Source organism: Mesoplodon mirus (genome assembly GCF_964341445.2).
Source record: "Mesoplodon mirus genome assembly, chromosome: 8".
Lineage (NCBI taxonomy): Eukaryota > Metazoa > Chordata > Mammalia > Artiodactyla > Ziphiidae > Mesoplodon > Mesoplodon mirus.
The window spans coordinates 52,665,416-52,680,800 of NC_138984.1; the positions used below are offsets into that span (position 1 = coordinate 52,665,416).

Here is a 15,385-nt window from a genome sequence, read left to right on the forward strand (position 1 = left end):
GGGGTCTTTTGTGTTTCCATACAAATTGTGAAGTTTTTTGTTCTAGCTCTGTGAAAAATGCCATTGGTAGATTGATAGGGATTGCACTGAATCTGTAGATTGCCTTGAGTAGTATGGTCTTTTTAACAATGTTAATAGTATGGTCTTTTAAACAATATTAATTTTTCCAATCCATGAACACAATACATCTCTCCATCTGTTTGTGTCATCTTTAATTTCTTTCATCAGTGTTTTATAGTTTTCTGCATACAGGTCTTTTGTCTCCTTAAGTAGGTTTATTCCTAGGTATTTTATTTTTTTTTGTTGAGTGGTAAATGGGAGTGTTTCCTTAATTTCTCTTTCAGATATTTCATCATTGATGTATAGGAATGCAAAAGATTTCTGTGCTTTAATTTTGTATCCTGCTACTTTACCAAATTCATTGATTAGCTCTAGTAGTTTTCTGGTAGCATCTTTAGGATTCTCTATGTATAGTAGCACGTCATCTGCAAACAGTGACAGTTTTACGTCTTCTTTTCCAATTTGGATTCCTTTTATTTCTTTTTCTTCTCTGATTGCTGTGGCTAAAACTTCCAAAACTCTGTTGAATAATAGTGGTGAGAGTGGGCAACCTTATCTTGTTCCTGATCTTAGTGGAAATGCTTTCAGTTTTTCACCATTGAGAACGATGTTGGCTGTGGGTTTGTCATATATGGCCTTTATTATGTTGAGGTAAGTTCCCTCTATGCCTACTTTCTGGAGGGTTTTTTTCATACATGGGTGTTGAATTTTGTCAAAAGCTTTTTCTGCATCTATTGAGATGATCATATGGTTTTTCTCCTTCAGTTTGTTAATACGGTGTATCACATTGATTTGCGTATATTGAAAATATTGAAGAATCCTTGCATTCCTGGAATAAACCCCACTTGATCATGGTGTATGATCCGTTTAATGTGCTGTTGGATTCTGTTTGCTAGTATTTTGTTGAGGATTTTTGCATCTATGTTCATCAGTGATATTGGCCTGTAGTTTTCTTTCTTTGTGACATCTTTGTCTGGTTTTGGTATCAGGGTGATGGTGGCCTTGTAGAATGAGTTTGGGAGTGTTCCTCCCTCTGGTATGTTTTGGAAGAGTTTAAGAAGGATAAGTGTTAGCTCTTCTCTAAATGTTTGGATTCACCTGTGAAGCCATCTGGTCCTGGGCTTTTGTTTGTTGGAAGATTTTTTTTTTTTTTTTTTTTTTTTTTTTTTTTTTTGCGGTATGCGGGCCTCTCACTGTTGTGGCCTCTCCCGTTGCGGAGCACAGGCTCCGGATGCGCAGGCCCAGCGGCCATGGCTCACGGGCCCAGCCGCTCCGTGGCATATGGGATCCTCTCAGACCGGGGCACGAACCCGTATCCCCTGCATCGGCAGGCGGACTCTCAACCACTGCGCCACCAGGGAGGCCCTGTTGGAAGATTTTTAATCACAGTTTCAATTTCAGTGCTTGTGATTGGTCTGTGTATATTTTCTGTTTCTTCCTGGTTCAGTCTCAGAAGGTTGTGCTTTTCTAAGAATGTCCATTTCTTCCAGTTTGTCCATTTTATTGGCATACACTTGCTTGTAGTAATCTCTCATGATCCTTTGTATTTCTGCAGTGTCAGTTGTTCTCCTTTTTCATTTCTAATTGTGTGGATTTGAGTCTTCTCCCTTTTTTTCTTGATGAGTCTGGCTAATGGTTTATTAATTTTATCTTCTCAAAGTACCAGCTTTTAGTTTTACTGATCTTTGCTATCATTTCCTTCATTTCTTTTTCATGTATTTCTGATCTGATCTTTATGCTTTCTTTCCTTCTGCTAACTTTGGTGGTTTTTTGTTCTTCTTTCTGTAATTGCTTTAGGTGTAAGTTTAGGTTGTTTATTTGAGATTTTTTTGTTTCTTGTGGTAGGATTGTATTGCTATAAACTTCCCTCTTAGAACTGCTTTTGCTGCATCCCATAGGTTTTGGGTCATCGTGTTTTCATTGTCATTTGTTTCTAGGTATTTTTTGGTTTCCTTTTTGATTTCTTCTATGATCTCTTGGTTAAGTATTGTTTAGCCTCTATGTGTTTGTATGTTTTACAGATTTTTTCCTGTAATTGATATCTAGTCACAAAGCATTGTGGTTGGAAAAGATACTTGATACAATTTCAGTTTTCTTACATTTACCAAGGCTTGATTTTTGACCCAAGATATGATGTGTCCTGGAGAATGTTCCATTAGCACTTGAGAAGAAAGTGTAATCTGCTCTTTTTTGATGGAATGTCCTATAAATATCAATTAAGTCCATCTTGTTTAACGTATCATTTAAAGCTTGTGTTTCCTTATTTATTTTCATTTTGGATGATCTGTCCGTTGGTGAAAGTGGGGTGTTTAAGTCCCCTACTATGATTGTGTTACTGTCGATTTCTCCTTTTATGGCTGTTAGCATTTGCCTTATATATTGAGGTGCTCCTATGTTGGGTGCATAAATATTTACAATTGTTATATCTTCTTCTTGGATTGAGCCCTTGATCATTATGTAGGGTGCTTCTTTGTCTCTTGTCTTTATTTTAAAGTTTATTTTGTCTGGTTTGAGAATTGCTACTCCAGCTTTCTTTTGATTTCCATTTGCATGGAATATCTTTTTCCATCCCCTCACTTTCAGTCTGTATGTGTCTCTAGGTCTGAAGTGGGTCTCTTGTAGACAGCATATATATGGGTCTTGTTTTTGTATCCATTCAGCCAGTCTGTGTCTTTTGGTGGGAGCATTTAATCCATTTACATTTAAGGGAATTATCAATATAACTAAATTTAAAAAAGTAATTTTAAAAAGAGAGAAGGAAAAAAGAGAGCAAACCAAAATAACAAATCTTCCAATGATAACAAGCACTAAAAACTATACTAAAAAACAAAAACACAAAACAGTCTGTCAGAACCCTAGGACAAATGGCAAAAGCAAAGCTATACAGACAGAAAACACACAAAGAAGAATACACATACACACAAGAAGAGAAAAAGGAAAAAATATATGTATATAAAAAATTTAAAAAAAGAAGAGAGCAACCAAATCAGTAAGCAAATCTACCAGTCATAATAAACTCTAAATACTAAACTAAGATAAACATAGAACCAGAAATAAATTAGATGCAGAAAGCAAACCCCAAGTCTGTAGTTGCTCCCAAAGTCCACCACCTCAATTTTGGGATGATTTGTTGTCTATTTAGGTATTCCACAGATGCAGGTACATGAAGTTGATTGTGGAGATATAATCCGCTGTTCCTGAGGCTGCCTGGAGAAATTTCCCTTTCTCTTCTTTGTTCGCACAGCTCCCGGGGTTCAGGTTTGTATTTGGACCCACCTCTGCGTGTAGGTCGCCTGAGGACGTCTGTTCCCCACCCAGACAGGACAGGGGTAAAGGATTGGCTGATTCGGGGGCTCTGGCTCACTCAGGCCCTGGGGTGGGGAGGGATACGGATGCAGGGCGAGCCTGTGGCGGCAGAGGCTAGTGTGACGTTGCACCAGCCTTATGCACGCTGTGTGTTCTCCCGGGGAAGTTGTCCCTGGATCACGGGACCCTGGCAGTGGCGGGCTGCACAGGCTCCCAGGAGGGGCGGTGTGGATAGTGACCTGTGCTTGCACACAGGCTTCTTGGTGACTGCAGCGGCAGCCTTAGGGTCTCATGCCCATCTCTGGTGTCCGTGCTGATAGCCACTGCTCGTGCCTGTCTCTGGAGCTCGTTTAGGCGGTGCTCTGAATCCCCTCTCCTTGCGCACCTGGAAACAGTGATCTCTTGCTTCTTTGGCAGCTCCAGACTTTTTCCCGGACTCCCTCCCAGCTAGCTGTGGCGCACTAGCCCCCTTCAGGCTGTGTTCACGGAGCCAACCCCAGTCCTCTCCCTAGGATCTGACCTCTGAAGCCTGAGCCTCAGCTCCCAGCCCCCGCCCACCCCAGCGGGTGAGCAGACAAGCCTCTTGGGCTGGTGACTGCTGGTCGGCACCGATCCTCTGTGCGGGCATGTCTCATCTTTGCCCTCCGCACGCCTGTTGCTGTGCTCTTCTCCATGGCTCTGAAGCTCCCCCCACCCCCCCGCCCACCCCTCGTCTCCACCAGTGAAGGGGCTTCCTAGTGTGTGGAAACCTTTCCTCCTTCACAGCTCCCTCCTGGGGGTGCAGGTCCCGTCCCTATTCTTCTGTCTCTGTTTATTCTTTTTTCTTTTGCCCTACCCAGGTATGTGGGGAGTTTCTTGCCTTTTGAGAGGTCTGAGGTCTTCTGCCAGTGTTCATTAGGTGTTCTGTAGGAGTTGTTCCATATGTAGATGTAGTTTTGACGTATTTGTGGGGAGGAAGGTGATCTCCATGTCTTACTCCTCCACCGTCTTGTAGGTGCAAATTCACCATCTGAATCATTTTTTTAATGTTTGTTAGTTTGGAGGTGTGTTGGTTTGTTAAATTTTTTGGTGTTTTTAATTGTTGTAAAATATAACATAAAATGTAACATTTAAACCATTTTTAAGTGTACAGTTCAGTGGCATTAAGTACATTCACATTGTGTGCATCCATCCATATCCAGAACGTTTTATCTTCACAAACTGAAAGTCTATTTAGTAATCAAACTTCACATTTCCCCTTTCTCCCTGCCCCCAGCAACCACCATTCTACTTTGCTATGAATTTCACTATTCTTGGTACCTCCTATAAGTGGAGTCTTAAAATATTTGAACTTTCATGTCTAGCTTATTTCACTTTACCTGATGTCTTCAAGATTCATGTTTGTTGTAGCATGTGTCAGAATTTCCTTTCTTTCTAAAGCTGAGTAATATTCCATTGTATGTTTGTACTACAGTTGTTCATCCATTTTAATTTGTTAATGGACAGATGGATAGCTGCTATAAACATGAATATACAAATTGCTCAATTCCTTGCTTTCAGTATTTCAGGGTGTATACCCAGAAATGGATTTACTGGATCACATTGTAATTCTGGGTTTAATTTTTTGAGGAACTGCCATACTGTTTTCCATAGCAATAGCACCATCTCATATTCCAACTAGTAATGCACACAGATGCCAATTTCACATCCTCACCAACACTCTTGTTTGGTGTTTTTGGCTGCATTGGGTCTTTGTTGCTGCGCACAGGCTTTTCTCTGGTTGCGGAAAGTGGCTACTCTTCATTGCGGTGGCTTGTCTTGTTGCAGGGCACGGGCTCTGGGCGTGTGGACTCTAGAGTGCAGGCTCGGTAGTTGTGGCTAACGGGCTTAGCTGCTCTGCAGCATGTGGGATCTTCCCGGACCAGGCCTTGAACCCGTGTCCCCTGCATTGGCAGGCGGATTCTTAACCACTGTGCCACCAGGGAAGCCCCACCAACACTTACTCTTCTCTGGTTTTCTGATAGTAACCATCCTAATAGGTGTGAAGTGATATTCATTGTAGTTTTGATTTGAGATTCTCTGATGACTACTGGTGTTGAGCATCTTTTCATGTGTTTATTGGTCATTTATCTTCTTTGGAGAAATGTCTACTCAAGTCCTTTGTCCATATTTTAGTTGGGTCTTTTGTTGTTAAGTATATGAGTTCTTCATATACTCTGGATGTTGATCCCTTATCATATACATGATTTGCAAGTATTTTCTCCCATTCTGTAGGCCAACTTCATATATATGTATATAATATATATTTTAGTGCACAAAAGTTTTGAATTTTGATGAAGTCCAAATTTTTTCTTTTGTTGCCTGTGCTTTTGGTGTCATATCCAAGAAATCATTGCTGGGCTTCCCTGGTGGCGCAGTGGTTGAGAGTCCGCCTGCCGATGCAGGGGACACGGGTTCATACCCCAGTCCGGGAAGATCCCACATGCTGCGGAGCGGCTGGGCCCGTGAGCCATGGCTGCTGAGCCTGCGCATCCAGAGCCTGTGTTCCACAACGGGAGAGGCCCCAACAGTGAGAGGCCCGCGTACCACAAAAAAAAAAGAAAAAGAAATCATTGCCAAATCCAAAATTATTTCCCGTCTTCTTCTAAGTTTTATAATTTTAGGTCTTACATTTAAGCCTTTGGTCCATAGTGAGCTAATTTTTATATATGGTGTAAAGTAAGGGTCTGATTTTTGCATGCAGATGTTGTTTTCTCAGTACCATTTGTTGAACTTTTTTTAAAGCAAGTCTTTCTGGTGTGATTTTTGTTGCTTGGGGACAACTCTTCTAATTTTTTTCTTATAGTATCTTTGTAAGACCTAAATATTTCTTGTGATACTCACTTTTTTGAGAGATTAGTTTTCCTGAGTTTTAAGTAGATGTGTTTCAGAGGAGCTTTTCTAACTTCACTGTTGTTTTGTGTAATATTCAGAAATGTAGCAGGTTGCTTTCAGGGGTTTCCTGGCTGTGTTCCCCTACCTCATTTTTATCTCTGCTTTGCCTTGTACCTATCCTGCCAATTTTGCTTTATGTTCCCAGTTTTTCTTCAATATGGAGTCCTGGAAGAGAGCCTTGGAAGATCAGTTTCAAAAGTTCATAGAAGTTAGCTTCAACCCTTTTAAGCCTTATTCTAGGCCTCATGCATTCATCCACTTAATTGGACTTGACATAATTTTTCCCAGGTTTAGCTGCTGTTATCAGATTGGCCCGCCATGGTTTCCAGTGGATGCCTGTTGGCTACTTTGAGTTTCTTCTGTTATCAAATCCAGCATATGCCCCATTACTTCCCTTTCCTTATTGCATAGATGCTGATACTGTAGATATTGTGGTTACAGTAGCCTGTTTTCTCCTCTCCCATTTGTATTTTGGGATTTCCTTGTTAAGTGGTTTGGTTATAAGCATCCGTAGGCTCTTGGTTTTGCTGTCTTGTTACTCTGATTTTCTGTGGAGATTTGGGTAAGCAAGGCAGAAGATCCATCAGAGAGAGTTTGATAGACATATGAAAGCATGTGATATTCTTGTTAGATTTTTTTTCAGATTGATTCTGAAAAGAGCTCAGAGTTTAAAAAAAAAAAGCTTTAAGGTTATTTTGAAACATGGTGCTCTATATGTATAGTTACATATGTTGACTGATGGAGTGTATTGACCATATCTTATACAAGTCTTTATAAAGTCTTCATGAAGCAGCTTTTTTCCCTCAAAATTAAATGATTGTAAAATATTCACATAATTCATACCTTTTTTCGTGCACACACATACTTGTGTCTGCTAGTCTTGATAGTTCATATGCTTCTTTGATGGCTTTAGCTTATTCGTCCCAGAACTAAGAAAGTATTTTATACAATTTGGTGATGTAGTAATTCTAAACTGAGCCTGGTGTATAGAATCGAGCAGATTTTTATGTTAACAAATATGCAAAGAGTGTTTGCATTAGCCAAGGCACACAAAGGTCTCTGTATGAAGACTGACTTTATGTAATTTATAAACTGATTTTGAAGGCATAACAAAGATATTTTTAGTACATAAAATTGTTTACAGTAATTTTTTTAAGTGAAAATCAAATTATATCACTATACATTCTACTATAAACATGTATACACATTCTAGGGAATGAGGAAAGTGATAGAAACATCCTTACCACCCCACAGCATTTTGGGACATTAACTTAATATTTTATACTTAAATGTAAGTTGTGGTTCTGGTTGTAAAGCTGGCATGTTAAGTACTCTGTGTATGTCATATTTAAGGAAATAGATGTGATGTGAACTAATGGGCACAGGGTTTCTTTTGGGGGCGATGAAAATATACCTTAAATTCACCAGTTTAGAATGTGCAATTCAGTGGGTATATTTATAGAATTGTGCAGCCATTATCACAATCTAAGTGTATAGTACTTTCATCGCCCCAGAAAGAAACCCCATGCCTATTAGCAGTTCACTGATTTTTCTCCCCACTCCCAATCCTGGACAACCATTCTGTCTCTGTAGATTTGCCTATTCTGGACATTGCATATAAATGGAATTATGCAATATGTGGTATTACACTTAGCATAATGTTTCCAAGATTTGCCCATGGTTTAGCATATATTAGCACTTAATTCCTTTTTACTGCTGAGTAACATTCCATTCATTGTGTGGATATACCTCATTTTATTCGTCTTATTTATCAGTTTGTGGACATCTAGGTTGTTTCAGATTTTTTGCTATTGTGAATAATGCTGGTGTGAACATTCGTGTGCAAGGTTTTGTGTGGAGTTATGGTTTTGTTTTCTCTTGGGTATATACCTGGGAGTGGAATTGCTGGATTGTATGGTAAACCTAGACCTCAATAATCTTAGGTAGCTTTTTTTTTAATATATTTTTAATTTTTATTTATTTATTTATTTATTTTGGCGGCACCAGGTCTTAGTTGCGGCACGTGGGATCTTCCTTGTGGCGTGAGGGATCTTTTTTTTCTGTACGCGGGCCTCTCACTGTTGTGGCCTCTCCCGTTGCGGAGCACAGGCTCCGGACGCACAGGCTCAGCGGCCATGGCTCACGGGCCCAGCCGCTCCGCGGCATATGGGATCCTCCCAGACCGGGGCACGAACCCGTATCCCCTGCATCGGCAGGCGGACTCTCAACCATTGCGCCACCAGGGAGGCCCCGTGAGGGATCTTTTAGTTGAGGCATGTAGACTTCTTAGTTGCTGCATGTGGACACTCAGTTGCAGCATGCATGCCGGATCTAGTTCCCTGACTAGGGATTGAACCTGGGCCCCCTGCATTGTGAGTGAGGAGTCTTACCCACTGAACCACCAGGGAAGTCCCTTGGATAGCTTTTTTAAAGACATTTTGTGAAACTGCCAAATGGTTTTCCAAAGTATTCATACCATTTTACCTTCCCACAAACAACGTTAAATGGTTCCACTTTCTCCACATCTTTGCCAACACTTAAACTGTCTTTTTTCAAAATTATGGTTATCCTAGTGAGTGTACAGTAGTATCTCGTGGTTTTGATTTGCATTTCCATAATGATTAATAGTCTGGAGCATCTTTTCATGTGTGTGTTGGCTATTTGTATATGCTTAAGCCTTGAACAGTGCAGGGTTTAGGGACCCCACCCCCACACACTAGGAAATATGCATAGAACGTTACAGTTGCCCTGCCCTCTGTATACAAGGTTCTGTATCTGTGGATTCAACCCACTGCAGTTGCTAAGGCACTGTAGTATGTATTTATTGAAAAAAATTTATTGAAAAAAGTTGTAGGACATCTTTATATATTCTGGGTAATAATCGCTTATCAGAAAAATAATTTGGGAGTATTTTCTTCCATTCCATTGCTTGTCTTTTTCACATTCTTGATGGTGTCATTTGTAGCACATGTATCCAATTTATTAATATTTTTCTTTTGTCACTTGTGCTTTGGTATGTCTAAGAAAGCATTGCCTGATCCAAAGTCATGAAGATTTATTGCTGTATTCTTCTAGGAGTTTTTTAAAATAGTTTTAGCTCTTACATTTTGGGCTGTGATCCATTTTCAGTTACTTTTGGTGTGTGGTGTTAAAGAGGGAGGGATGGACTTCATTTTTTTGCATGTGATTATATGGTTGTCCAAGCACTATTAGGTGAAAAGACTGTTTATTGAATTATCTTGACACTCTTGTTGAAAAATCAGTTGACCATAAATATGTTTATTTCTGAACTCTTTGTTCTATTCCACAACCTATATGTCTTTATGCAGTACCACATAGTCTTGATTACTGTAGCTTGTAAGTTTTGAATTCAGGAAGTATGAGTCTTTCCAACTTTGTTCTTCTTTTTCAAGGTTGTTTTGGTTATTCTCTGTCCCTTGCATTTCCATATGAATTTTAGGATCAGCTGGTCAGTTTCTGCAAAAAAGAAGCTGGGATTTGACAGGGATTGTGTGAATCTGTAGATCAATTTGGAGAATCAGGCCATCTTCACAGTATAAATTCTTCTATAATATTAGTTTTTGTTTGTTTAGCCATCTGAAGAAAAGTGGTCTTTTTAAGGTTTATGTGGTATGATAGAATACATATGCAACGTTAATGTTCTTATTTCACAATACTATAATTGTTCATTATGGGCTGGTAGGAGCTGAATATGTAAGGGAGAGTTGAACACCAACATTTGAAATGCTAAGGGTATTTTAAACTATAAATTGATTTTTTTCATTTTTGTAACAAATGCATAATGATGAGGTACTCCTCAATAAATAAATTTTAAAATGCCAAATTGTGTTAAGCATATTAAATGTATTTAAATATAATGTAATTACTCTGAAAATCAAGCCCTGTTCTCTTCATCAGTACTATTTTTCAGCAATACTGAATACTAGTATTTTTTCGGTCTTTATTAAGCCAGCTCTTTTTTAAATGTAACTAGATGTTCCAAATAACATCCAACCTGAAGATTTTTTTAAATTCTCAACATAAAATTTCTTACGTTGACAGTATTACACTCACACATAATTATATGGGTAGGAAAACAGCTAAAATGCCAGAGTGAGTTAATGACATTTTCTGTAACACTGAAATGCCAGTCTTTTCAGTGCAGTAAAGTTAAGGGTTTAAACCCCTTTTTAACATTGTACTGGAATTTTGGTTTAATTTGTTGAAGCTTGGTGATCTTTCTTAGTAACAAATGGACATTTTGACCTATTCCATTTTCTTCTTTGTTGGGGGGCTGTTTTTCTTTATATCTAAGTTTTTACTTTACTTTTCCTGTTCTGGGATCCTCTTTCTGTGACTCTTTGCTGAAGTTATACCATTACCACTTTTCCTTAACTATAGCCATAGGCAAGTGAGTTCCAAATTCAGACTGTGGTATCTAGAACTAGCTGGATATTTATTAATGAAGCGTCTTCAAGGCACAGAGAATAGTTACTCCTACTCTTAGGGGACAGGAAGTGTTGGGGCAGTTAAGGGACAAGGCAGAAATGGCCTCACCAGCCTGTAGGACCTAAAGATGAAACCTAAGAAAAGATTAGAAAAAGCTTGTTGATGATGTATTAGCAAATAGAAAGCAGACTTGGAGATCTTTGCTTCTGTTAGGGCTTTTTTGCATTAGGAGATTTAAAGCTGAAGAGTAATTAAACAGCTATGGCTAGTTCTTAAATAAAAATGTATACACAAAGTGTATGCAGAAAATTAACTACTAAAAGAATAAAGACCAGAATGATTTATTTGAAACTGATTTTGATGTAGCCATTTTCAGTGACTTAGAAATCACCCAAGCTTTTTGTTAATGCAAACTGACCTTGCCTCCAACTATCAAGGTTGAAGCCAGCAATGGAGAGTGAAGAATGTCAGCAGTGAGGGCATCATGAGCAGAAGGGGGAGACAGCGGCCAGGAATGGGCAAGAGGAGAAAGATGGAGAAGTAAGGGAGTCAGATCAAGAGATAGGAATGGAAACATACAAAGGAATTGAATAAGAGAAGAATGTAAAAACAGCTGGAGGGAGAAGGGAAGAGAGGAGTACAAGTGTAATCATTGAAGTAAAGTCAAGTGTCATTGTTTCAGTGTTTGAATCTGCTTATTAGTTAGGACTACAGTGAACCTTTTAAAGAATTGAGTTTAACCATGGGAAGAAGTTGAGCAAGAAAGAAGGGAATTTTGATGAGCATGTTAAATCACTTTTTAAATTTAAGATCAACCCTAAAAATACACAACTGTTGTTTCATTTTGCAGCATAGTAACAATAATATTTGAGTCATATTACAATGGGGCACTATTCTAAGTGCTTTACATATATTGATTCATTTAATCCTTACCACAACTTTATAAGCAGATACTATTTCTCCCATTTTACAGATGCGGAAACTGAGCCACAAAGAGAATAAGTAATTTGCCTAGGCTAGTCAGATAACAGAGCCAGGATTCCACTGAGGCAGTCTGACTACTGTGCTACAGCTGGCTTCATCACCTCTACCTCCCCCTCTCCATCATTTGTATGGTATATTTCTGTAGAAATTTGTCTTGTTTTGAGAATGTAATATGCCCTTGAAATAGTTGTACATCTGCTAGAGTGACAAACTGTGGACACTATTTAAAGATCACTTTTTCTTCCCTTTAGTTACAATAACTTGAGAAAGTTTATTAAACTCAGTACCAGAACACAAAAGATGAATAGTGCATGGTCCCTGTCCCCAGTGAACTGAATCTCAGTTTGTAATTGGTCATTTGAACCAACCAAATGTCTACTCCAATATTGGTGTGAATTCTTTTACTTTGAACCAAGTTTGCTAATGAATGTTTGTTGCCTTCAGAAGTATGCTCACCTTTAAAAGCCACCGACCAACTAGTATTGTCGTTACTTAAAGGTTTTTGAGTTATTTTTGTTTTAATAAGCTACACAACAGTCAGCTTTTCATACAAAAAGCAGTGGTACCTAGTTTGATTACCTTCCTTAGTCATCCTTAAAATTAAAGCCTCGCATGGATATTCACAAAGTATCTAAAAGGGTGTTTTGTTTTGTTTTGTTTTTACAGCCCTGATGGAGTAAGATGTTTGCAGGCAGTAGAGGAGGAAATGTGAATGGAGGTAGTGGATTTCACCAGGAACTTTGGAAGAGTGTTGGGTATTAGTTGCACTGGAGGAGGATGAGAATTGAGCCCTATTTAGAGGGAGAACAGAAAGACTTCTGTGAGGAATGTGGGTAAATAAACCAGGAACCTATCCTGAAGATCATTGCTTAGCTCCTTGAATACTTAATTTTTAAAACTTTTTTGTAGAATTTTAGAATCATTCACTAGCATGCATATTTTGTGTCCATTGAGACTGTCTTCTAAGGAGAAGAGCTATGTGGTTTGAAAGTGCTTCTTGATATTGAGGTTTACAAAAAGTCTGAAGAGGATGGAGCTGTGACTGGGAGTCCTAAGAGATTTTACCAAGAAAAACTCATTGGAGACTTTTAGAAGTGCCCTTTAGGCAAGTAAGAGAAATTCTGGATTATCTGGTGTTAGGAAGACAGTTTAAATATTAAGTTCAGTCTAATTTGACTTTTCATTTGAGCCTGTATTGCTTCACTGTTTGACAAAGAGCTCTAGCATTTGAAGGTTGACTTAGCCATTTCCCTCTTAGACATGAACGAGATAATAAATGAGAGATTGTGGGAAACTGAGAGTATCTTCATTTTATTGAGTGTTTCTTGCATTTCTTACCTTGGCATTGGCTCTTAGATTTTTTTGTTGTGACATTTGGAATACTCTGAACTTAATATTGGTGCCTTTATATTAATATGTGGATTATCCACATGTCATTCCTTCCGCAAGCATTTTGAACAGCAGCTGCACAACGCTGGATAATGGGAACACGAATGAATAATTTAGTCTCTGTGTTCAAGCTGCTTCTAGACTGGTAGGGCAGACAAAATTAATAAACCCCAAGTTAGAGTACAGTGTAAGTACAATGATAGAGGAATACACCGTTTGCTATTGAGTAAAGAAGAGCAATTCGCTCTGACTCGGGAATTTTACCTTGGGCGGTGTGATCTTTTGAGGCAAGCTGTTAAATAGAAAAGGAATTAATCAAACAGACTAGGTAGCAGTGGTTAGAAGTTTTCAGTATGTAGGCAGAGTGACAGAACAGATAGAAGATAATTGTCCACTCTCAGTTATCTTACACTTTCTACATCTCAGGGACCCCCCTGCCCTGGATGACTGCCATATAACTGGTATTTCAAGAATATTGACTAATTTTGGCATTGCTTAATTAAATCTGTTGTAAAGAATAACAGTTTAGTCTGTATCTATGAAAACTAAGAATAAGTTGCTTTTCTGAGCATTCTCAATTTTTTAAACCATTTCCTGTTGTAATTTTAAGAGACTGAAATAAATTGAAAGTCCAAGATGGAATTATTCAGTCTATTTAAGGTAACATTATTTCTGGTTGTTTGTAGCCAAACTCACTTAATTTTAGGTATGTTTTAAAGATTTATACCTAGGAAGAGAACTTCGTGAAGTCATTTTTACTCCATTGACTCATCTGCAAATGCAGTTGGACTAGAGAAGGCCCCTTTCAGATCCAGAATCCAGTGATTAAACTTTATTATATCTCAAGAATGATATTTATAAGTTGTTTTAAAAGCTATCAGAAGAAAGATCCACCTCCCCTGTATCAAATTTTCTCCTTATGTTAACTACCCAAATCATGTAGCATCAAATTTTCTCCTTATGTTAACTACCCAAATCATGTGGCTTGATTTATGCCCTCCTCTCTCCTCCCCTCCTTCTTTTGGCATTGTTTCTGTATAGTGATTGATAACACCCCTCAGATGCAGTTAGACTCAGATATTCATCTCTTGAAAAATAATGTACGTGAATCTTGATGTTTAGAAATTATATTTTCATGACAAATTTTTTGTATATATTCCTAGAATGTTATTTGAACTTAAATTATGCCAGTTTTCTGAGTCAGCAATTATTTGGTTTACTACTAAGTTTTTGGATAAATATTTGCTCAAAATTGGTGTTCTCTTAGTCAGTATCTTTATAGTGCAATGTTCTTATGTTTCTATCCCAAGAACATAACTTACTAAAGCTGAAAAAAAAAAGTTAATTTTTTCATCTCCAGTTAGAAAGGTTTCTACTCTATTGGTTTGTCTTACATGTTTATATTCCCTGGTTTTTTAGCTACTTTTAATATTGCTGTATTGAAGTAATAGAGATATTAGGTAGCAGTTTCATGTTCAGAATCCTCTTATTTTGTCTTGTAGATTCTTGTTCTTTTTCTCTCTTAAGCAAGATTGTATAGCTCTTAGCCACAAAATGAAGCATTGATTAAAAGCATCCTAGTAAGTGGTGACTGCCTCAAAAGAGGGAAAATCTGGGTATACTTTACCCACTTTTCTGTTTTTTCTTTTTTCTTTCTTTCTTTTTTTTTTTTAAAGCTTTGGCTTCATTATTTTGCTTGAGTTTTTTCATTTACCTCCACAATGTGCGTTAATATTATTTAAACTCTCTTTTAGCTAAAGTGTAAGTCTTTTTCCTTTTAGAATTCTACTTGCAAAACAAGTAAAACAGATTTTATAGACTGAGGTAACTAGTTCTATCTAATGAATAACTTAAAAAATTTAATCTCGTCATAGCCCAACTTCAGTTCATACTATTAATATTGCATTCCTTTCTTGCATGCCCCCTCCCTTAGAAAGTAGAAGGTGTTTCCAAAATTTATTTGTTTTTAAATCACCAAATTTTATCTTTCCCACAGATAATATCACCTACTGCATTATTTTTGGCTGCAAAAGTAGAAGAACAGGCTCGAAAACTTGAACATGTTATCAAAGTAGCACATGCTTGTCTTCATCCCCTAGAGCCACTGCTGGATACTAAATGTGATGTATGTAAAAATTGGGTGTTTTGGGTTTTGAAACCTTTTCATTATTTAGACTTAATAAAAATATAATTTGATTAGTGTTGCCTTCCAATGCTGCTTATTACTATTACAACTCAGGAATGTAATACCAGGAAGTGATCTGACAGAAACATATTTCATGTT

At 38.0% G+C, this 15,385-nt stretch overlaps 1 protein-coding gene across 5 annotated transcripts in view; it reads left to right on the top strand.

Moving 5' to 3' along the window:
- The window catches only part of CCNT2 (cyclin T2), a 48,927-nt gene that overhangs the window by 12,638 nt on the left and 20,904 nt on the right, over positions 1–15,385 (top strand). For 4 of the 5 annotated variants that reach the window (XM_082631352.1, XM_082631354.1, XM_082631353.1 and 1 more), the window contains one exon: positions 15,098–15,226. In XM_082631352.1, coding sequence (XP_082487478.1) covers positions 15,098–15,226 — 129 coding nt within the window. Of the gene's footprint in view, positions 1–11,701; positions 12,431–15,097; positions 15,227–15,385 lie in introns of all 5 variants that reach the window. The other variant, XM_082631356.1, reaches the window with a different exon arrangement.